This window comes from Parambassis ranga, unplaced genomic scaffold (genome assembly GCF_900634625.1).
Source record: "Parambassis ranga unplaced genomic scaffold, fParRan2.1 scaffold_37_arrow_ctg1, whole genome shotgun sequence".
NCBI lineage: Eukaryota > Metazoa > Chordata > Actinopteri > Ambassidae > Parambassis > Parambassis ranga.
This window is the reverse complement of record NW_021144804.1, coordinates 224,819-246,968: the sequence shown is the minus strand read 5'-3', so window position 1 is coordinate 246,968 and position 22,150 is coordinate 224,819. Positions and strand designations below refer to the sequence as shown.

The following is a 22,150-nucleotide window of genomic DNA, read 5'->3' as shown; positions in this document are numbered from 1 at the left end:
TATGCGAACCATCACCGGCCACAATAGGATCTCCGACCAGCTGATGGATGGAGATCTGCAGGAGGCCAACCAGCTGAACCTGTTTTTCAACAGGTTTGATAGTCCACTCCCTGACCACCCCCCCCCCCCCCCCCCTGTGATGCACCATTAACACCTGTCGATAACAACAATGTACCTCCTCCTCCTCCCCCTCCCCCTAACCACACTAACCAGTTTCACCTCCCCATCAATAACATCACCCTGCCCCCCTTACCCCACCTCCCATTAACAACCCCCCACCCTCCCCCATCAGATCTCTCTCTCTGCTCTTCTGTGTCCACAGTTACCATCACCACAGAAGATGTGAGGAGGGAGTTCAGTCGCCTACGACCGGGAAAAGCTGCAGGACCGGACGGACTCAGCCCCAGAGTACTCAGGGACTGTGCCACACAGCTGTGTGGGGTCTTCCAGCACATCTTCTCCCTGAGTCTGAGCCTGATGACTGTCCCTGCCCTGTGGAAGACAACATGCCTTGTTCCTGTGCCCAAGACCAAACATCCGAGCACACACAGCGACTACAGACCAGTTGCTCTGACTTCACATGTGATGAAGTCTCTGGAGAGGCTGGTCCTGAAACACCTGCGTGCTGTTGTGGAACCATCGCTGGACCCCCTGCAGTTTGCTTACCAGCCCCGTATTGGAGTGGAGGACGCCATCATCTACCTGCTGCACAGAGCACACACCTACTTGGAGGAGGCAGGTAACACTGTTAGAATCATGTTCTTTGATTTTTCCAGTGCGTTTAACACCGTGCAGCCTGCCCTTTTGAATAGGAAGCTCCTGGACATGCAGGTAGAGACCCCACTGGTCACCTGGATCACTAACTATCTTACAGGTCGACCACAATTTGTGAGGCTGAGGAACACCGTCTCGGACACGATAGTGAGCAGCACGGGGCACCCCAGGGCACGGTACTGTCTCCATTCCTGTTCACACTCTATACATCGGACTTCAGACACTGCTCACAGTCCTGCCACCTGCAGAAGTTCTCGGATGACTCTGCCATTGTGGGCTGTACCAGCAGAGGTCGGGAGGCGGAGTATATGAGTGTGGTGGACAGCTTTGTGGAGTGGTGCGGACAGAACCACCTGCAGCTGAATGTCACAAAGACAAGAGAGCTGGTGGTGGACTTCAGGAAGCACCAGACACTCCCAACCCGGTCAGCATCAAGGGTACCAACGTGGACATTGTGGACAGCTACAAATACCTGGGTGTCCACATTGACCACAAACTGGACTGGTCCACAAACGCAGAGGCAATATACAGGAAGGGACAGAGTCGCCTGTATCTACTGAGGAGACTCAGGTCCTTTAACGTCTGCCAGACCATGCTGCAGATGTTTTACCACTCGGTGGTCTCCAGCGTCATCTTCTACGCTGTAGTGTGCTGGGGCAGCAGGATGAAGGCGGCCGACACCAACAGACTCAACAAGCTCATTAGGAAGGCTGGCTCGGTGCTGGAGTGGAGCTGGAGTCTGTGGTGGAGGTGACGGAGAGGAGGATACTGAGGAAACTCCTCAGTATTCGTAACAACACGTCTCACCCCCTGCACGACACACTGCTGTCCTACAGGAGCACATTCAGCGGTAGACTGAGACTACCGAGGAGCAGCACAGAACGCCACAGGAGGTCCTTCCTGCCAGTGGCCATCAGACTGTATAACTCCTCCCCTTTCTGTAGGGAAGCGCTAGATAATCATGTCAGGCATCACTGTCATTCCCTCCACTGGTCTATATTTATGTTTACTTAGCACCTTACATCTCCATATTGTATCCATGTATCATATATTGTGCTCATACTGCGTACTGTACTCTTATTTTGGATTATAGTGACACTTATACTCTTATACTCTGTACTTAACTGCATTTAATGTAACTTGATACCTCTGGCACAAGAATTTCCTTCGGGATTAATAAAGTTTTATCTTATCTTATCTTATCTTATCCTCATTAAGAGAGATACTTTACTGACACAGAACATCATGGCCAGATATTTACAGTACAATTGGAGGCAAGGCAAGCTTTATTTATTAGCACCATTCATACACAAGGCAATTCAGAGTGCTTTACATAAGATAAAATCACAGAATAAAACATTTTAAAACACTCAATTAAGAAGGAAATTAAAATCATAAAAAGAATAAAATCATAACATCAAATGTTGTGACAGAGCTTGGTAGCAGGTGTAGCAGCAGCATGTCCACAGTTCCACAGTATACGGTTACATGGCTGAGAGAGGCAGATGACAGATGTTCTCCTGATTATTTTCCCCATCTTCAACAGGATTCCCTCCTTTCGTTGTCACGCTGTCAGCGAAGCTTTCCGTGTAGTAGAGTGCCGCTGCACCGGCTAAAGCAAATATAACAGCAAAACGCTTCCACGCTTTGGTCGCAGCGCTGTATTGTTTTCGTAAAGTGTCATAGTCTGCCATGCTCAGAAAGTACTTAGATCCATCAGAAGGGGGTCTAAGATTCAGGGTGCCATCTGGGTCCAGCGTCAGCTGGCCTACACCAGTAACACGTGTGCCCACCTGAAAAAAGGTGCATATTTTCATAATGTATTGTTACTATGTAAATTATTAGTGATAAGCAACATTTTGTTGTGAATTAACTATTAAAATAACGAGCATTGGTAACTGACTCTAAGCATTTCCTCGGTCTCCAGTCGACTGTAGGACTTCACCCCGCTGAAATACCATCCAAGAACACTGAATCCATGGCTGACCTGGAGAAACCTCTTGTACAACATCTCCATGTTCAGTCCAGAGGCCTTCAGTGGACAATGGACTTGGACTGCAGTCCCATCCGAACCCCTTAATACGAAGGGCACCGATGTCACTTGTTTGTGCAAGACTGGCTTATCATGACTCTTGAAAAGAGCAGAGTAAAGGCTGCTCAATCCCAGCCTGGGCTCTGTGACTTCCACTTTGTGCACCACACCAACAATGTCTTCATGACACTGACTCCTCAGTGGCTCGCCTACAGGCTCCACAACACCTACAATATATACACAAACATACAGTATGAAGTGGAAATACATAATCATCACTTGTTTGTATTGATCCAGTTCTGGTTACCTTCAACAACAGCATACTGCAGACGTGCTCCTGGTGTAACCTCCAAAGTGTCTTTAAGGTTTCCATCTATGTTGATGTGGGAGGCATTCTGAATATGACACACACATAGTCAGATGGCACATGGAGGTTTTACAAACTTGCACATTACACTGCATGACCATCACCAACAACATGTTAAAGGGCTGCAAAGGATTTTAGTTAAACAAGTAGGAGAGCTTTTCTCAAGCATTTTTGCATGGTGTACTTCTTTGTCAGAGACTAGTGAGCTGTCAGCATGCACTGAATGCAACAGTCCCTCTGTAAGTATTAGCAGTCAGAACCGCAATTCACTTTGCAGACTACTGCTATATAATGTTAATGAAATACATTCTTACTCACATCAAGCTCATCTGCTGTCTTCTTCTTCTTTCTATACATATAGTAGCAAAGGCCTGAAACAGCCAAGCCGGCCCCAAGACACAGTGCCTCTGTCAGTGAAAAACCGAGACAGAATTTCGCCATTTCCTCTGGATGCCCTGTCACGGTCCTAAGAGCAATCCTGCACAAACATAAAACATGTAAGAGGACTGTGAGATGCATCTTCCTGCATCTTAGCCATGTACTCAACTCCGAACCAACAGCAGGTGGAAATTAAAGCTGCAAGCAGCATTGCGGGCCCTCGCGCACCTTGCGACCCGCAGGGCCATTGCAGTTTCCTGTCCTATGCTCTTCTCTCCTCTCATTTCCAGAGACGTAGAACAAAAACATGTTTAAAAGAGAAATTTCCTGCTGGGAGGTGGCGCTATGACCGTGTCATCATATTAGCATATATATCTGTTCAGACTCGGGTCCATAGCAGTACTGTAAGATTTTGTCCACATTGCATGAAGTATGTTGGAGGTATGGCAGAAAATACTGTGTTTCTTTGTATTGGCAAATGGTCAACTTTGAGGCCACGCCCCCGCCACACCGTAACTCTTTTGTAAGAGTTTTGGAATGCGTCTGTTCCCTATGGTGTCCTGAGTGGACACAGTGAATTTCAGCCCAATTGGATGAAGTATGCGAGGCGTGAAAAGTTTTGTAGCAGGGTGACAAATAGGCAAAAAATGGCCACAAAAGTCAAAATGGCGGACTTCCTGTTGGGTAGTAATCCCTAAGGTTTCAATAGGGCTCTTGCACCATTCGGTGCTCGGGCCCTAACTATTACTGAGTGGTTACATGTTATTTCCTTAACAATCAGCCCTAAACTAAACTCACTTTAACAATAACTTGTAAACTTGGCCACACTTGTTGTTACTTGACACACTGTCTGTGTTAAAAGTCCAGTTAAATGAGAATCCGTATCCTGTCGGTCTACCCCAAAGTGGCATTTGGCCTGCCTCGCTTGATGAAGTGGCATGTGGCGATCTCAAAGTGCCATGTCTGACTGTGTTAGTGGCATGTGGCGATCTGTGGCTCACATGCCAGCTTCTGGGGATGTTTTGGTGCCATTTAATGCCTGTTTTGGACTTCATCAGTAGGACAGCCTGCTCTAGCACCATGTGTCACTCATATATTATAATATATGAATGTATGGATCTTCCAGGGGTTCGTACAGCTCTGTGGCTCATATACCTGTTTTTAGCAGAATGCCACTGTCTGTGTCTGTCAGCGGAAGACAAGGAGCTGCACATAGCTAAACAACAGCAGTATATATAGCGGCTTCCTCAAAGCTCCAAAGTCCCAGATGAGAGGAGAGATGGGCCCTGCCTCTCTGTATGAGGCGCTGTAGCCTAATGTGAAATGAGGCCTTCTGCCTCTTGATGAGGTTTGATATAGTACATGGACATGGGATAAAACGCTGCATTGGGGAGATGAAAACATAAACCAAAAGAATAACCCGGTGATGAACGTGCAAAGGTGTGCGCTATGGTTACGGTATGATGTGCTGCGTTATGTTACGACACGCTGCGGTCAACAAAAACTGTGGCCACCCAGCTTCTTCTCTCCTCCTAACACCTGTGACGGTGAGTGAGTGCCCCTTTAATAGAATCCGGTTGTCACCACCTACACCACGTGACGCAAATATTCCCCATCACCATGACAACCATACGACAAACAACAAATTACTCACTATATGTCTGCTCCAGTCTTCCTTCTAAGACTCTGACGACAGTCCTCGTCTCAACAGGTTTATTGGAAAGTGTGAAACTGAAAACAAACACATACAACGAATTACCAACAGTCAATATGCATTTATGAACTAAAACTGAATTCAGTATTATTAATACGTTGTATGTCTAAATATAAATGGTTGATGAGAGTTTGACTCCTGCAAGATTAAGTAAATTCAATACAAATGTTTTAGACGTGTGTGTTAAATGCAGGGCAGAGAATTGTTGCAGTTTGCACCAAGATGAAAGAATTTTGGACAGAAATTGTAGAAATAATGCAGGAAATCCTACAAATCAACATTGAACTAGAACTTACATGTTTTTATCTTAGGCATCCCTCCCAATAGATACAAGATAAAACACAGAGAGCAATTTGTTGATTTAAGTTTGTTACAAGCAACAAAGGTCCTACCAGCGGCTAGCGCCCTCTACAGTCGAAGACCACAACAGTCAAAGAAGCACTCGATCAAATGTAAAAAAATGTCAACACAAGCACAAAACCACACCATAAAGTCACAACAAAGTACTCACTATATGTCTGCTTCTGTCCTGTAACTACTGAACAACTACACAACAAAAAGCTGAGTGACACGTACCTTTGAACCGCTCTCTGTCTCCATGGTAACATGACGCTTTAGATGAGCAGCTGGGACTCTTAAATAACCACGTCATAGAATGCAGTGAGCATCTGTTTCTAAATAAATTATATAAATAAAGCTGCCTTTTTATAACAAAACAGCTGCACTGCCACCATCTATGGCTCCTACAGTATATATGATGCTGTTAGCCGTTCCTGTCCTGATCCAGACTGTTGTCGGCAACACAGGGGAGAGCAGTCTCCAGGGCAGCATTGCTTGCTGTTAAAAGGCTCTATCAGCATAGTGTAAACTTTTATCTAGGTTTCTGGGTAAGACCATTGATCATGTTTTCTGAAACCCAGAAAATATGTTATTGTGTGGAGGTATCCAGGGGAGTTAGGATAACCAAAAGCGATGTGTTATCTTCATCATTTTATACGTTTAATGAGTTGGTTGGATTCTTGGTTTTAGAGCATCCCCCTATATTGTGTTCTGTTCTTTTCAGACTGCCTGTAAACAGTTAGAAGGTGGAATTTCTCTTTTAAATGAATGGAGTAGCAAACGGTAACAAGTGAAACAAGCTTCCGGCGCGGCCTCGCGGTAGCAGCCAGCCAGAGAAGCTCCGCACACCGCGGGTGTATTAAGTTGTTTTTCGTAATTTATTCCTACTCTACACACTCTACTTCGTACTAAATCGAAGTATAAGCGGTCAGGCACTGCAATAATGCGTCTTTTTCGGACTTTCTTCGTGGTCTTCGTCGCTTTTGGAGCACTTTTATCATGCCGCGTCTCGGCCGTGACGGAAACACGCCAGGGCTCCATTGTTTACACCAGGGATCAGCTGATGAGTCTCCAGCACAGCGGGATGTATGGCCAGCGACACGAAATCCCCAAAGAACTAAGAAGGAAACAACGCGGAAGCAGAGGGGGCAAAAGAAGACAGCTGAGGAAAAGAAGATACAAGCCGTATCTTCCTTCTATCGTCATGGGTAATGTTAGATCACTGGGTAAGATGGAAGAGTTAACATCTCGCACAAAGAGCGAGTGTGTGTTTCGTGAGGCGTCTGTAATGTGCTTTACAGAGACGTGGCTGCACGCAAACATACCGGACTCTACCGTGAGTTTAGCCGGCTTTCAGTTGGTACGGGCGGACAGGAACTGCACCGAGAGCGGCAGGAAGAAAGGAGGGGGACTGGCGCTCTACGTGAACAACCGGTGGTGCAGCCCGGGACACGTTACGGTAAAGGAGCGTGTGTGCAGCCCGGACATTGAACTGCTAGCGGTGAGTCTACGTCCGTATTATTTGCCCAGAGAGTTCTCTCACGCCATTGTACTCGTTGTTTACATCGCTCCCTCGGCTGAGGCGTCGCGGGCTACTGACGTCATCAGCTCTGTGACCGCGAGGCTTCAGACCCAGCACCCTAATGCCTTCATAGCGATTTCTGGCGATTTTAACCGTGTTAATCTGAAATCAACTCTGCCCACTTTCAAGCAGTTTGTGGACTGTAAAACAAGAGAAAATAAAACTCTAGATTTACTGTATGCTAATGTTAAAGAGGCATACAGCTCCATAGCTCTCCCTCCCTTGGGCAGATCAGACCATAGCCTAGTCCACCTCAAACCCCAGTATATACCAGCAGTACAGCGGCAGCCGGTGACCACCAAAACTGTACGGAGGTGGACACCGGAAGCCCTGGAGACCCTGCAGGGATGTTTTGAGGTGACTGACTGGGATGTGTTCTGTGACACCCACGGTGAGGATGTAGACACACTCACAGACTGTATCACAGAATATGTTAATTTTTGTACAGATTCTCTAATCCCCACCAGGTCAATACGCTGCTTTCCAAACAATAAACCATGGGTGACAAAGGACATCAAGGCATCACTCAACAGAAAGAAGACAGCCTTCTTGAGTGGAGACAGAGAGGAGATGAGGAGGGCCCAGGCAGAGGGGAGGGAGAAGATTGGAGAGGGCAAGGAGAGCTACAGGAGGAAGCTGGAGAGCCAACTTGCCCGGAACAACTTGAGGGAGGTATGGAGTGGTATGCGAACCATCACCGGCCACAATAGGATCTCCGACCAGCTGATGGATGGAGATCTGCAGGAGGCCAACCAGCTGAACCTGTTTTTCAACAGGTTTGATAGTCCACTCCCTGACCACCCTCCCCCTCCCTGTGATGCACCATTAACACCTGTCGATAACAACAATGTACCTCCTCCTCCTCCCCCTCCCCCTAACCACACTAACCAGTCTCACCTCCCCATCAATAACATCACCCTGCCCCCCTTACCCCACCTCCCATTAACAACCCCCCACCCTCCCCCATCAGATCTCTCTCTCTGCTCTTCTGTGTCCACAGTTACCATCACCACAGAAGATGTGAGGAGGGAGTTCAGTCGCCTACGACCGGGAAAAGCTGCAGGACCGGACGGACTCAGCCCCAGAGTACTCAGGGACTGTGCCACACAGCTGTGTGGGGTCTTCCAGCACATCTTCTCCCTGAGTCTGAGCCTGATGACTGTCCCTGCCCTGTGGAAGACAACATGCCTTGTTCCTGTGCCCAAGACCAAACATCCAAGCACACACAGCGACTACAGACCAGTTGCTCTGACTTCACATGTGATGAAGTCTCTGGAGAGGCTGGTCCTGAAACACCTGCGTGCTGTTGTGGAACCATCGCTGGACCCCCTGCAGTTTGCTTACCAGCCCCGTATTGGAGTGGAGGACGCCATCATCTACCTGCTGCACAGAGCACACACCTACTTGGAGGAGGCAGGTAACACTGTTAGAATCATGTTCTTTGATTTTTCCAGTGCGTTTAACACCGTGCAGCCTGCCCTTTTGAATAGGAAGCTCCTGGACATGCAGGTAGAGACCCCACTGGTCACCTGGATCACTAACTATCTTACAGGTCGACCACAATTTGTGAGGCTGAGGAACACCGTCTCGGACACGATAGTGAGCAGCACGGGGGCACCCCAGGGCACGGTACTGTCTCCATTCCTGTTCACACTCTATACATCGGACTTCAGACACTGCTCACAGTCCTGCCACCTGCAGAAGTTCTCGGATGACTCTGCCATTGTGGGCTGTACCAGCAGAGGTCGGGAGGCGGAGTATATGAGTGTGGTGGACAGCTTTGTGGAGTGGTGCGGACAGAACCACCTGCAGCTGAATGTCACAAAGACAAGAGAGCTGGTGGTGGACTTCAGGAAGCACCAGACACTCCCAACCCGGTCAGCATCAAGGGTACCAACGTGGACATTGTGGACAGCTACAAATACCTGGGTGTCCACATTGACCACAAACTGGACTGGTCCACAAACGCAGAGGCAATATACAGGAAGGGACAGAGTCGCCTGTATCTACTGAGGAGACTCAGGTCCTTTAACGTCTGCCAGACCATGCTGCAGATGTTTTACCACTCGGTGGTCTCCAGCGTCATCTTCTACGCTGTAGTGTGCTGGGGCAGCAGGATGAAGGCGGCCGACACCAACAGACTCAACAAGCTCATTAGGAAGGCTGGCTCGGTGCTGGGAGTGGAGCTGGAGTCTGTGGTGGAGGTGACGGAGAGGAGGATACTGAGGAAACTCCTCAGTATTCGTAACAACACGTCTCACCCCCTGCACGACACACTGCTGTCCTACAGGAGCACATTCAGTGGTAGACTGAGACTACTGAGGAGCAGCACAGAACGCCACAGGAGGTCCTTCCTGCCAGTGGCCATCAGACTGTATAACTCCTCCCCTTTCTGTAGGGAGAAGCGCTAGATAATCATGTCAGGCATCACTGTCATTCCCTCCACTGGTCTATATTTATGTTTACTTAGCACCTTACATCTCCATATTGTATCCATGTATCATATATTGTGCTCATACTGCGTACTGTACTCTTATTTTGGATTATAGTGACACTTATACTCTTATACTCTGTACTTAACTGCATTTAATGTAACTTGATACCTCTGGCACAAGAATTTCCTTCGGGATTAATAAAGTTTTATCTTATCTTATCTTATCTTATCCTCATTAAGAGAGATACTTTACTGACACAGAACATCATGGCCAGATATTTACAGTACAATTGGAGGCAAGGCAAGCTTTATTTATATAGCACCATTCATACACAAGGCAATTCAGAGTGCTTTACATAAGATAAAATCACAGAATAAAACATTTTAAAACACTCAATTAAGAAGGAAATTAAAATCATAAAAAGAATAAAATCATAACATCAAATGTTGTGACAGAGCTTGGTAGCAGGTGTAGCAGCAGCATGTCCACAGTTCCACAGTATACGGTTACATGGCTGAGAGAGGCAGATGACAGATGTTCTCCTGATTATTTTCCCCATCTTCAACAGGATTCCCTCCTTTCGTTGTCACGCTGTCAGCGAAGCTTTCCATGTAGGTAGAGTGCCGCTGCACCGGCTAAAGCAAATATAACAGCAAAACGCTTCCACGCTTTGGTCGCAGCGCTGTATTGTTTTCGTAAAGTGTCATAGTCTGCCATGCTCAGAAAGTACTTAGATCCATCAGAAGGGGGTCTAAGATTCAGGGTGCCATCTGGGTCCAGCGTCAGCTGGCCTACACCAGTAACACGTGTGCCCACCTGAAAAAAGGTGCATATTTTCATAATGTATTGTTACTATGTAAATTATTAGTGATAAGCAACAGACATTTTGTTGTGAATTAACTATTAAAATAACGAGCATTGGTAACTGACTCTAAGCATTTCCTCGGTCTCCAGTCGACTGTAGGACTTCACCCCGCTGAAATACCATCCAAGAACACTGAATCCATGGCTGACCTGGAGAAACCTCTTGTACAACATCTCCATGTTCAGTCCAGAGGCCTTCAGTGGACAATGGACTTGGACTGCAGTCCCATCCGAACCCCTTAATACGAAGGGCACCGATGTCACTTGTTTGTGCAAGACTGGCTTATCATGACTCTTGAAAAGAGCAGAGTAAAGGCTGCTCAATCCCAGCCTGGGCTCTGTGACTTCCACTTTGTGCACCACACCAACAATGTCTTCATGACACTGACTCCTCAGTGGCTCGCCTACAGGCTCCACAACACCTACAATATATACACAAACATACAGTATGAAGTGGAAATACATAATCATCACTTGTTTGTATTGATCCAGTTCTGGTTACCTTCAACAACAGCATACTGCAGACGTGCTCCTGGTGTAACCTCCAAAGTGTCTTTAAGGTTTCCATCTACGTTGATGTGGGAGGCATTCTGAATATGACACACACATAGTCAGATGGCACATGGAGGTTTTACAAACTTGCACATTACACTGCATGACCATCACCAACAACATGTTAAAGGGCTGCAAAGGATTTTAGTTAAACAAGTAGGAGAGCTTTTCTCAAGCATTTTTGCATGGTGTACTTCTTTGTCAGAGACTAGTGAGCTGTCAGCATGCACTGAATGCAACAGTCCCTCTGTAAGTATTAGCAGTCAGAACCGCAATTCACTTTGCAGACTACTGCTATATAATGTTAATGAAATACATTCTTACTCACATCAAGCTCATCTGCTGTCTTCTTCTTCTTTCTATACATATAGTAGCAAAGGCCTGAAACAGCCAAGCCGGCCCCAAGACACAGTGCCTCTGTCAGTGAAAAACCGAGACAGAATTTCGCCATTTCCTCTGGATGCCCTGTCACGGTCCTAAGAGCAATCCTGCACAAACATAAAACATGTAAGAGGACTGTGAGATGCATCTTCCTGCATCTTAGCCATGTACTCAACTCCGAACCAACAGCAGGTGGAAATTAAAGCTGCAAGCAGCATTGCGGGCCCTCGCGCACCTTGCGACCCGCAGGGCCATTGCAGTTTCCTGTCCTATGCTCTTCTCTCCTCTCATTTCCAGAGACGTAGAACAAAAACATGTTTAAAAGAGAAATTTCCTGCTGGGAGGTGGCGCTATGACCGTGTCATCATATTAGCATCTGTTCAGACTCGGGTCCATAGCAGTACTGTAAGATTTTGTCCACATTGCATGAAGTATGTTGGAGGTATGGCAGAAAATACTGTGTTTCTTTGTATTGGCAAATGGTCAACTTTGAGGCCACGCCCCCGCCACACCGTAACTCTTTTGTAAGAGTTTTGGAATGCGTCTGTTCCCTATGGTGTCCTGAGTGGACACAGTGAATTTCAGCCCAATTGGATGAAGTATGCGAGGCGTGAAAAGTTTTGTAGCAGGGTGACAAATAGGCAAAAAATGGCCACAAAAGTCAAAATGGCGGACTTCCTGTTGGGTAGTAATCCCTAAGGTTTCAATAGGGCTCTTGCACCATTCGGTGCTCGGGCCCTAACTATTACTGAGTGGTTACATGTTATTTCCTTAACAATCAGCCCTAAACTAAACTCACTTAACAATAACTTGTAAACTTGGCCACACTTGTTGTTACTTGACACACTGTCTGTGTTAAAAGTCCAGTTAAATGAGAATCCGTATCCTGTCGGTCTACCCCAAAGTGGCATTTGGCCTGCCTCGCTTGATGAAGTGGCATGTGGCGATCTCAAAGTGCCATGTCTGACTGTGTTAGTGGCATTGTGGCGATCTGTGGCTCACATGCCAGCTTTGGGGATGTTTTGGTGCCATTTAATGCCTGTTTTGGACTTCATCAGTAGGACAGCCTGCTCTAGCACCATGTGTCACTCATATATTATAATATATGAATGTATGGATCTTCCAGGGGTCGTACAGCTCTGTGGCTCATATACCTGTTTTTAGCAGAATGCCACTGTCCTGTGTCTGTCAGCGGAAGACAAGGAGCTGCACATAGCTAAACAACAGCAGTATATATAGCGGCTTCCTCAAAGCTCCAAAGTCCCAGATGAGAGGAGAGATGGGCCCCTGCCTCTCTGTATGAGGCGCTGTAGCCTAATGTGAAATGAGGCCTTCTGCCTCTTGATGAGGTTTGATATAGTACATGGACATGGGATAAAACGCTGCATTGGGGAGATGAAAACATAAACCAAAAGAATAACCCGGTGATGAACGTGCAAAGGTTGTGCGCTATGGTTACGGTATGATGTGCTGCGTTATGTTACGACACGCTGCGGTCAACAAAACTGTGGCCACCCAGCTTCTTCTCTCCTCCTAACACCTGTGACCGGTGAGTGAGTGCCCCTTTAATAGAATCCGGTTGTCACCACCTACACCACGTGACGCAAATATTCCCCATCACCATGACAACCATACGACAAACAACAAATTACTCACTATATGTCTGCTCCAGTCTTCCTTCTAAGACTCTGACGACAGTCCGCTCGTCTCAACAGGTTTATTGGAAAGTGTGAAACTGAAAACAAACACATACAACGAATTACCAACAGTCAATATGCATTTATGAACTAAAACTGAATTCAGTATTATTAATACGTTGTATGTCTAAATATAAATGGTTGATGAGAGTTTGACTCCTGCAAGATTAGTAATTCAATACAAATGTTTTAGACGTGTGTGTTAAATGCAGGGCAGAGAATTGTTGCAGTTTGCACCAAGATGAAAGAATTTTGGACAGAAATTGTAGAAATAATGCAGGAAATCCTACAAATCAACATTGAACTAGAACTTACATGTTTTTATCTTAGGCATCCCTCCCAATAGATACAAGATAAACACAGAGAGCAATTTGTTGATTTAAGTTTGTTACAAGCAACAAAGGTCCTACCAGCGGCTAGCGCCCTCTACAGTCGAAGACCACAACAGTCAAAGAAGCACTCGATCAAATGTAAAAAAATGTCAACACAAGCACAAAACCACACCATAAAGTCACAACAAAGTACTCACTATATGTCTGCTTCTGTCCTGTAACTACTGAACAACTACACAACAAAAAGCTGAGTGACACGTACCTTTGAACCGCTCTCTGTCTCCATGGTAACATGACGCTTTAGATGAGCAGCTGGGACTCTTAAATAACCACGTCATAGAATGCAGTGAGCATCTGTTTCTAAATAAATTATATAAATAAAGCTGCCTTTTTATAACAAAACAGCTGCACTGCCACCATCTATGGCTCCTACAGTATATATGATTGCTGTTAGCCGTTCCTGTCCTGATCCAGACTGTTGTCGGCAACACAGGGGAGAGCGGTCTCCAGGGCCGAAGGGCGGTGTCCTCCGGGGCCAACTCCCTAACCCTGACTCGGTAGCAAAGAAGGATGGAGGTGGTGGTGCACTGAGTACTAATGAGGAGCATTATTTCCAGCTGTGCTGAATGAACACCAGAGAGAACACAGCAGCTCTTCACTCCAACATGCAGCCTTTTGCAACCCACATAACACAGACAGCGTCTCACTTCCTGTCACCGCTTTATTGTGGCGGGGTGTGTCCCTTTAACTTCCGGGGCACAACCCCGCGTTTCCTCTCGCTCCATGGCCGCTGCCGTCCCTGTGCTTGGCGTGCTCCGGTTAGCATTCTGGCAAAAGTAACGATTAAACTGCTTCATGACCCAAACGAACCGCGCCGATTGAATCTAAATCATCTCCGTAAATATCCACTCAGCGGCGAGTCATTTATTGACCCTGCGAACTTTGGTTTATTATCGAATGCGGTGCCGCGGTCATTCACAAAGCCTATAGGCTAACCGCTAGGCTAATGGCTAAGCTAACGTTGTTAATACCGGTCTTTATTTTAATAGACCGTGCTATTTGTGTTACTTTTATGGCCGAATGTTAGGCATAGTGTTAGAGTATCGACTGAATTCTTTATTATTGGTTGTTTTGTTCGTTTTGTATAGTTTTTGTTGCTTTTGTGGTTAAAGCCAAACCGGCCTATGGTGCTTCTGAACTGACCCATCGACATGCACAAACAAATTGTTTGTTACCTAAACATTTAAATGTTATGAACCTGTGATTAGCTTATTGCTGATTTAATTTGATTTATTATAAAGTGCATCATTAGCTTCACCTTTACCCAAAGCTTGAAAGTTGAATGATTGATTTATAAATGTTATCATTAAATAACCTGAGCGTTATATGCTGTATGACCAATAGCATTGATGGTATTATTTATTCATCATTATGCATCGTTATGTATGGATGTATTTATTTACTTTCTTGATGGAAGATCATTTCATTCATACTGAATTTTAATGTGTGTGTTTGACCTTGTTTAGGTCAGGTTTTTTCCTTTAGCTTGAAATCCAGTTCAACATGGCGAGCTGCCCGATCACCCTGTGACGCTGTAGGATTATAAAAAACCTTTTTTTTGGCCTCCTACTACGGACCTATTTGAGTTTTCCCCATTTTTTTTTCTTGAACTCAAACCTTTTTTTGGAACATTGAATGAACTATTGTTTCCTGAATGAACTGAAATATGGACAGAACTGCAGAGTGACCTTCTGTCATCACAGTTTGGATTGTTTATTGTGCATATTATTACTGAATACCTGTTTATATATATTACATAGTAATAAATACATTTATTATCATTCATAACTTGCTGTTACTGTCCTATTGCATATCTGCTTATTACATGACAATAATATATTTATTTGAGCTCTATTATTTTCTTTGGTGTCTTATTCACACACTCAGCCTCCATAGCCGAAGCTACTTTTGTTGCTTTATTACATCTATGGCCCCATAGTGCGTTACACTTTCATATTCAGCTGTGTAGCTCGGCCTCTTGCTGTGCTCTGTTTCTATTCAGGCTGATGGAAGCTGTAGAGATGACAGTGATGCTGCAGCATCATCATCCAGGGAGCTCAGACTGAAGGAGGACCTGTCCTCTGTGAGCTTCTGTGTTCCTCTGACGGGGAGATGCGTGTGGTGGATCTGCTGGTTCAAGAGTCTGATGGCTGAGGACAAGAAGCTGTTTCTGGGTCTAGTCCATGTGCGGATGCTTTGGTAGATCCTGCAGTGAAAAGAGTGTGTAGCTGAGGTGTGTGGGGTCTCTGAGGGTTTTCTGTGTTTTCCTGAGTGATGAGTAATGAAGGTGGTTTGCAGGGAAGGCAGGTGAGAGCCAGTGATGTGCTCTACTGTCTTCAGCACTTGTTAGAGACCTGTGGTCTGCAGCAGAGCAGCTTCTGTAGCAGGGAGGGGTGAAGATGTCAGTGAGGACCTCTGAGAGCTGGTCAGTGCTTTGAGGAGCCATCCTGGAATGCCATGTGGCCCAGGTGACCTCTGCTCCTGTCTTTGTAGCCAGTGATGGAGAATCCACATCCACACCCTTCATACTTTTACTCTGAATCAACAATAGATGTGTCCCAATGCAAGACGTTTGTTCTTCAGGTGTGTACATTTGTGCATCATCAGCATACCATGAAATGTGTGTGTGAGTATGAACCCCAGGAGACGTGTCGACAGAGAAATGGACCCACTAAAGGTCCCTGTGGGATTCCTCAGGTGAACTCTGACTCCTGAGGCCTCAAAGAAGTGTCTTTTGTCTTTTCACAGCTGGTACCTTTTCAAAGAACTGAACTCAGTCCTCTTTAAGTGGACCAACAGAAACAGGTCTCAGTTCTTTTTGTGTTCACACTGTGAGTTTATTGAAAGAGGACCAGCTTCTGGTCCAGTTCAAGGTAGTTGGGGCCTCAGTCCTCCTTCTGTTCACACCAGGTCCTCTAGAGCTCTCAGACCCCCAGTGCACTGAATTCTGGGTAGTTTAGGTTTGTTTTAAAGGGGCCTGGGTACAGTTGGAGTTGGAGTCATGGATCTGTTTGTTTAGAGGGCTGAAGGGGACCAAGTGTGAAAACACCCTCAGATTCAGATATAAGAGAAACCAGACTGGTCCAGTCCCACAGAGGCCGATCAGATTTTAAAGAAAGATGTGACCAACTGTGGCTGCACTGAAACGCAAGGTCACTTTGTGTAGATCAGCTCTGACTCAAAGTTCTGGATGGATGTTTTGGTGACATGATGTTGGTTTTACTGCTCAAAATACTGATCCTAGAATGTATCTAAAACTCATTTCTTGAATGCACACTTTGTTAAAACTGTCTGTCTTTAGTTGACTGCAGATAACAGAGGAGAGAAGGTGAAGGACACACTGAACAAAGGAGGAAGCAGCTGGAGCTGTGACAGTGTGTGAGTCCCTCTAGTGGACGCTGTGGAGTATTGTGTTGTCTTTGCTCCAAAGGTTTTTGTACAGAGTTGAGCTGTTTCCTGTCACTGTGGGCTGCAGAGCACAGTAGTACACAGCAGAGTCAGTCACTGCAGCTCTCCTGCCTCACATTACTGTCCTTCAAATGCTAAGTAGCTTCAAACAGTGACAAACGTATTATGAATTTTCCTCTAACTTACGAACCTCATTGGCCTCGTAGCTCTGGGGGAGGTCAACCAATCTTCTAAAACAGTCTTGACTAAACACAGTGAAGAATTCCTCAGCATTTCTTCATCTTCTTCAAATATCAGTTTTAAGGCGGTCCGTTTCTTCCACGTGTCATTCTCAGTGCATCGGTAATAACAATCTGTCTATCAATGAACGTTGGTCCGTTTGGAAATTAAATACCGGTAGATCCTCTTGGACTCTTATTTTTAACACATTATAGTGCAATGAAACAAACGAAAATAGCTTTTTAATAAATATATGAATTTTATTTTTAACATTTATCAATTAAGTTCAATAACGTCACTCTGACAGCTACATATAGAAGAAATGTTTGTGATGGTGGCGGTGCTGATCTGCACTGAGGCGCCCGGTGAGAAAACGACATGCTTTCACTTATCATAACAGTCGTCAATGTGATCCAGAAGCTCCCTGTGACGGCTGGCGGGATACTGGGCCTGACAATATGGGCACTCCAAGAAAGTCGTCTCCAGGAGGTTGACGTATTTCCATGGCGATGTGGGGCCAGGGTCAGTAGTAAGGTGCTCAAAATTATTGTACGAGCTGGGCTCTGAAGAGCGAGCATTAGGCTGCATCTGAAATAGGAAAAAACAAATGCACTTGTAGAGCAACATAATATGCACATTCCAAGAGGACAGTGGAATACTCTACTACTCTACTGTTAGAAAGCAAAGAAAATGGCATGAGAGTCATGAGGGTTTGACTTCATATTGATGATACTATAGATCACATAACACTTACAGCAGACTCCAGATTAGAAATCTGATCTTGGGTCTTGTGAAGCTCCTTCAGCACTTTATGTAGCTGGTGCTGAATGCTCTGACGATCATTTTTTTCATTTGCAAAGTCCTTGGCAGAAATCTGGATCTTAAGAGGCAGAACCACAAGTATGAACAGGCGTACGTTTAAGAGAATGCTGCCCTCTCCTCTTCTTCTATTTGACAGGTCTTTTTGTAGGTGTGTGCTATAATTAAGAGAGTGTTACCTGTTGTTCCAGGGCAGCGATTCTCCTCTCGTCTCCATTTCGGTTCAGAAGAGACTTCTGCAGCATATTTACCTGTTGAAGGCCAGATATTAGGGCAAATTTTGTATAGTGCCTACAATGCTGCTGTATATTAGAACATGGAACTAGATTGTATCTAAAATGCAGACATCCTCATTTTATTTAGTGAAGGATGATTTTGTTTGACATTTACAGTGCTGTATTTGTATTTTTATTCAGTCTGAGCAGACTTTGGTTTAATCTACAAACCACTCCTACCTCCACCCACCTGTGCAATATGTTCCTCTCATTCTTTAACTGTATCCATCTATCTGTATTGTGTCTTTGTAGGTACTTTTATTTACCCTATCTGCGCTGTTGCAACAATGCAATTTCCCCATTGTGGGACAAATAACGGGTTCTTAATCTTATTAACTTTAGTTAGTGGAGGTAAACAGTGAATTCATGCTCACCTGCAGCAGAAGTTCAGCAGACCTCTTCCTCTCTTCCTCCAGTCTGATGTCCATACTCTCCAGTTCTGCTGCATGCCTGGACACATTGTTTGTTTTTTTTTTTTGTTTTTTTTTTTATTTTAGATACTGTATTAATCCCAGAGGGAGTGTTAATTCAAAGGTCAGTACAACATTAGTTTTTGGCATTAGTATTAATGAGAGGAGGTAAAATTGCCGATTGATGACATGTTAGCAGCTCAGCGTGAAACCTTATTGATCCGACGTCAACCAGAGCCAGCAGCTTTACCTGTTGCCAAGTCTCTCTGCCTGGAGCTGCATTTTGGCTTCCTCCAGCTCTTTGCTCTTCTCTTCATACTTCCTCAGGAAGGATGACAACTCGCTGCACTTGTCCTCGTACTTCCTCTGTTGCACTAACAGCTCCACCTGGAGCCTGGTGACCTGCTCCTTCTGAGACTGCAGCTCAGCCTGAGCCTTCACGGTCTGCAGAGCGAAAAAAACACAATTTGCAGAATGATGTTTTCTTTGTTGTCAGCTCAGTTCTGAAAAAGACTTCTACAGGTCAGTTATAAAGATGACTGAATCCACAGAATATGCATGTTCAGTGCTCTAGCTGCAGCTGCTCTATTCTGATTCAGGGTCAAAATCTTTTAACAGAGGCAATGTCCCTAAATCTGTGAAGATGTAAACATTTTCTCACCAAAGCTGCAGAAGAGGCCAATATATGCATTCATGGATTCAAGGGCAACAGAACTTCACTTTCATAATTACATGAAATAATGCAGCATTTACCTGGTTCCTATGTGCACTGAGCTCCTGCTGGGTTCTAGTAACCTCAGCGTTTTGGCCCTCGAGGTCTCTCTGCACCCCTAAGCTGAGCTGAGGTTCCTTTTCTGGACCTGCAGTAGCTAAAAAAAAGAAATGTTAGTAAGCAATTGACCAACATATATTATGCAGGAGCTTTACAGCACAACCAGTATGTAGGACTTACATGCCTAAATCTTTCTAACTATATTTCATAGCCTATTACATGGCCAACAAAATTAAGTACTTGTTAACTACACTTTCCTAGAAGCTTTCCATGTACTTTATTATTGTAGAAAATTATATGAGAGCAGTATCACCCTCTGAAGTGGCCCCTTGCTTGGGTTGTTGCCGCTTTGCTTGGGCCAACTGCTGTGCCAGCTCCACTGCGTAGGCAAGGACGGACTGGATGTAGACCTCTCTCTGCTGGTCATACACCAGCCGCTGCAGGTTCTTCTCCAGAGCCTGGTGGTGAGACACACACGCCAATAAAGACAAACTGAGTCCAGGTTTTTTTCACTTATTTAAATAAACAATCAATCAAATTATTAGGCTTACATCTCTCAACTGCTCTTGCACTGATGCAGAGTCTCCAGGAGGTTCTTGTCCATTCTGAAAGGAGAAACAAAAATATTTAAAATCTGAATTGTGTTTGTGTCAACATTTGTTTCTGAGAAGACAAGTGCTGCCTCAGGGCGTCCAAACACTGGATGTGTGTACTGAGCATTTTCTGATGGATACACTTGAATATATATGTGATTTTTGTAACCTTATGTTAGTGCAGAGAGCTGTCATGTGTGCACATACCTCTCCTTTGGCTGACAGCTGCTGTCGCAGACTTTCCAGTTCCTGCTCTTGAACCAGCAACTGCTGATTGTCCCTCTCTCGCAGCGCCTCAAGGTTAAGACTGACCTGAAATAACCGACACCGCACATTAAAATTCAAACAAAAACAGCCCAGAAGCTGACATGCAAATGAACCCAGAGACAAAGACTTTACCTCCAGCAGTTCATCAAGCTTCTTCTTCAGGTGGCTCTTCCTGAGTTTAGAGGAAGAGCTGCTAGATTTGAAGCCCAACTTGCTGAAAAAGCCTTTAAAGGCCATGGCTGCTTCGATCTATATTGACAAAAAAATGAATCACGATTAATTGTGGCATTTAGCCGATAACCATTAGTTTGACCATTCATTGATGACAGATCATCAGTCAAGTTAACCCCTTCATTAGGTTAAAGTAGTGATCAGGCACCAAGCAGCCATGTTTGAAATATGTATTGATACCAGAGGCACAAACTGCTTCAAAATAATAATGAAGCAAACGTTTAAAGTAGCTTTGTCCTTCACATGTTCTTATCTTCAGGTCACAGAGCAGCATGTCAGCATTAACATTAAACAGGACAAATGAGTTCAGAAAAGTCACATCAGTGATTATTAAAGTTAAAAATGTGTCTGTGGAATGAACCCACACTAGAGCATGTTTTCACTCAGACTGTAGAACAGTGTGTGTGTTAGTGTGTGTGTGTCTGTGTGTGTGTTAGTGTGTGTGTCAGTGTGTGTGTGTGTGTGTCAGTGTGTGTGTGTGTGTGTGTGTTAGTGTGTGTGTGTGTGTGTCTGTGTGTGTGTTAGTGTGTGTGTCAGTGTGTGTGTGTGTGTGTCAGTGTGTGTGTCAGTGTGTGTGTGTGTGTGTGTGTGTGTGTGTGTGTGTGTGTGTGTGTGTTAGTGTGTGTGTGTTTGTGTGTGTGTTAGTGTGTGTGTGTGTGTTAGTGTGTGTGTGTGTGTGTCAGTGTTTATTTGTGTGTGTGTGTTTGTGTGTGTGTTAGTGTGTGTGTGTGTGTGTGTGTTAGTGTGTGTGTGTGTGTCAGTGTTTATTTGTGTGTGTGTGTTTGTGTGTGTGTTAGTGTGTGTGTGTGTGTGTGTGTTAGTGTGTGTGTGTGTGTGTGTGTCTGTGTGTGTGTGTTAGTGTGTGTGTCAGTGTGTGTGTGTGTGTGTGTCAGTGTGTGTGTGTGTGTGTGTGTTGTGGCCCAGAACTGACCCCACACACACACTTCCGGAAGTGTGTGTCATTTGAACCAATGAGACACGCAGCCTACCGAAGGAGGACATTTGATAGGCTACTTCACTTCTGGCATTGCCAGTTCGAGCCATGGGCCTATTTTCTTATTCCGCTTGGTACCAGCGGAGTGATATCAGCGTTAATGTCAACAGCGACAGGTAGGTTTGCTTTATTTGACTCTTTCTGTGATTTTACGTCTTTCTCTGGACTCTGCCTGCAGCTGAGCTGCACTCATATATCAGCTACTTCTCGCTACTAACTTCTGTTGTGAGGTACTTATCAGTAACTTTTACTACAAATTGGTAGCTTCTGCTGTCGGCTAAAACTCGCTAGCTCCACATGCTAGCTTCTTCCACTAGATACTACTGCATTGCCTGCAGCTGAAGTGCAATTACATAGATGTATAGCTCCTATGTCGGCTACTTCTTCAAAATAACGTCTACTGTCTGGTATCTATCAATGCATTTTACTGTCGGCTACAAATCGCTAGCCTTTACTGTGGGCTAAAAGTCGCTAGCTACTTCCGTTAGCTTCCTCCGCTAGCTACTGCTGCTCTGCCATATATGCACAGCAGAGCACATTAATCAGGAACAGTTCAATCAAAGCAGTCTGTATTCTGAGTCTATGAATGGCATTTATTGATGTATGTAATTTAGTTTGCTAGGGATGTTTTTCTGGTGCACATGCTGTGAACTCC

General features: G+C 45.1%; 3 protein-coding genes and 1 long non-coding RNA gene across 4 annotated transcripts; all 4 read right to left on the bottom strand.

Annotated features, from left to right (window-relative positions):
* Positions 1–2,258: 2,258 nt before the first annotated feature.
* LOC114431084 (mitochondrial ubiquitin ligase activator of nfkb 1-A-like) lies at positions 2,259–5,243 on the bottom strand. Its single transcript, XM_028398748.1, has 5 exons — positions 5,206–5,243; positions 3,492–3,651; positions 3,114–3,201; positions 2,678–3,033; positions 2,259–2,567 (listed from the first exon to the last, which is right to left on the bottom strand). The coding sequence occupies exons 2-5, from the start codon at positions 3,612–3,614 to the stop codon at positions 2,259–2,261; spliced, it is 876 nt and encodes a 291-aa protein (XP_028254549.1). The 5' UTR covers positions 3,615–3,651; positions 5,206–5,243.
* A 4,939-nt stretch (positions 5,244–10,182) lies between these two features.
* LOC114431083 (mitochondrial ubiquitin ligase activator of nfkb 1-A-like) lies at positions 10,183–11,160 on the bottom strand. Its single transcript, XM_028398747.1, has 4 exons — positions 11,125–11,160; positions 10,988–11,075; positions 10,552–10,907; positions 10,183–10,437 (listed from the first exon to the last, which is right to left on the bottom strand). Exons 1-4 carry the CDS (start codon positions 11,158–11,160, stop codon positions 10,216–10,218), a joined length of 702 nt encoding a protein of 233 aa, XP_028254548.1. The 3' UTR covers positions 10,183–10,215.
* A 232-nt stretch (positions 11,161–11,392) lies between these two features.
* Positions 11,393–13,682, bottom strand: LOC114431088 (uncharacterized). Its single transcript, XR_003670042.1, has 3 exons — positions 13,645–13,682; positions 13,075–13,153; positions 11,393–11,525 (listed from the first exon to the last, which is right to left on the bottom strand). It is a non-coding gene; the product is annotated as an uncharacterized LOC114431088 (long non-coding RNA).
* Positions 13,683–17,518: 3,836 nt separating this feature from the next.
* On the bottom strand, positions 17,519–20,507 carry LOC114431082 (centrosomal protein of 55 kDa-like). Its single transcript, XM_028398746.1, has 10 exons — positions 20,403–20,507; positions 20,111–20,315; positions 19,962–20,044; positions 19,724–19,868; positions 19,392–19,507; positions 18,889–19,082; positions 18,603–18,678; positions 18,133–18,204; positions 17,889–18,014; positions 17,519–17,722 (listed from the first exon to the last, which is right to left on the bottom strand). The coding sequence occupies exons 1-10, from the start codon at positions 20,505–20,507 to the stop codon at positions 17,519–17,521; spliced, it is 1,326 nt and encodes a 441-aa protein (XP_028254547.1).
* Between the last annotated feature and the right edge of the window lie 1,643 nt (positions 20,508–22,150).

What these genes read in the sequence shown, in the direction of transcription:
- LOC114431083 (XM_028398747.1), bottom strand. Translation starts at nt 11,160, where the DNA reads ATGTTGTTGGTGATGGTCATGCAGTGTAATGTGCAA. An exon ending in GCAGTATGCTGTTGTTGAAG is followed by an intron (nt 10,908 to 10,987) that starts GTAACCAGAACT and finishes TATATATTGTAG; the next exon opens with GTGTTGTGGAGCCTGTAGGC. An exon ending in AGACCGAGGAAATGCTTAGA is followed by an intron (nt 10,438 to 10,551) that starts GTCAGTTACCAA and finishes ACCTTTTTTCAG; the next exon opens with GTGGGCACACGTGTTACTGG.
- LOC114431082 (XM_028398746.1), bottom strand. Translation starts at nt 20,507, where the DNA reads ATGGCCTTTAAAGGCTTTTTCAGCAAGTTGGGCTTCAAATCTAGCAGC. An exon ending in TGCAAGAGCAGTTGAGAGAT is followed by an intron (nt 19,869 to 19,961) that starts GTAAGCCTAATA and finishes TCTCACCACCAG; the next exon opens with GCTCTGGAGAAGAACCTGCA. An exon ending in GCAAGGGGCCACTTCAGAGG is followed by an intron (nt 19,508 to 19,723) that starts GTGATACTGCTC and finishes TCTTTTTTTTAG; the next exon opens with CTACTGCAGGTCCAGAAAAG.
- LOC114431084 (XM_028398748.1), bottom strand. Translation starts at nt 3,614, where the DNA reads ATGGCGAAATTCTGTCTCGGTTTTTCACTGACAGAGGCACTGTGTCTT. An exon ending in GCAGTATGCTGTTGTTGAAG is followed by an intron (nt 3,034 to 3,113) that starts GTAACCAGAACT and finishes TATATATTGTAG; the next exon opens with GTGTTGTGGAGCCTGTAGGC. An exon ending in AGACCGAGGAAATGCTTAGA is followed by an intron (nt 2,568 to 2,677) that starts GTCAGTTACCAA and finishes ACCTTTTTTCAG; the next exon opens with GTGGGCACACGTGTTACTGG.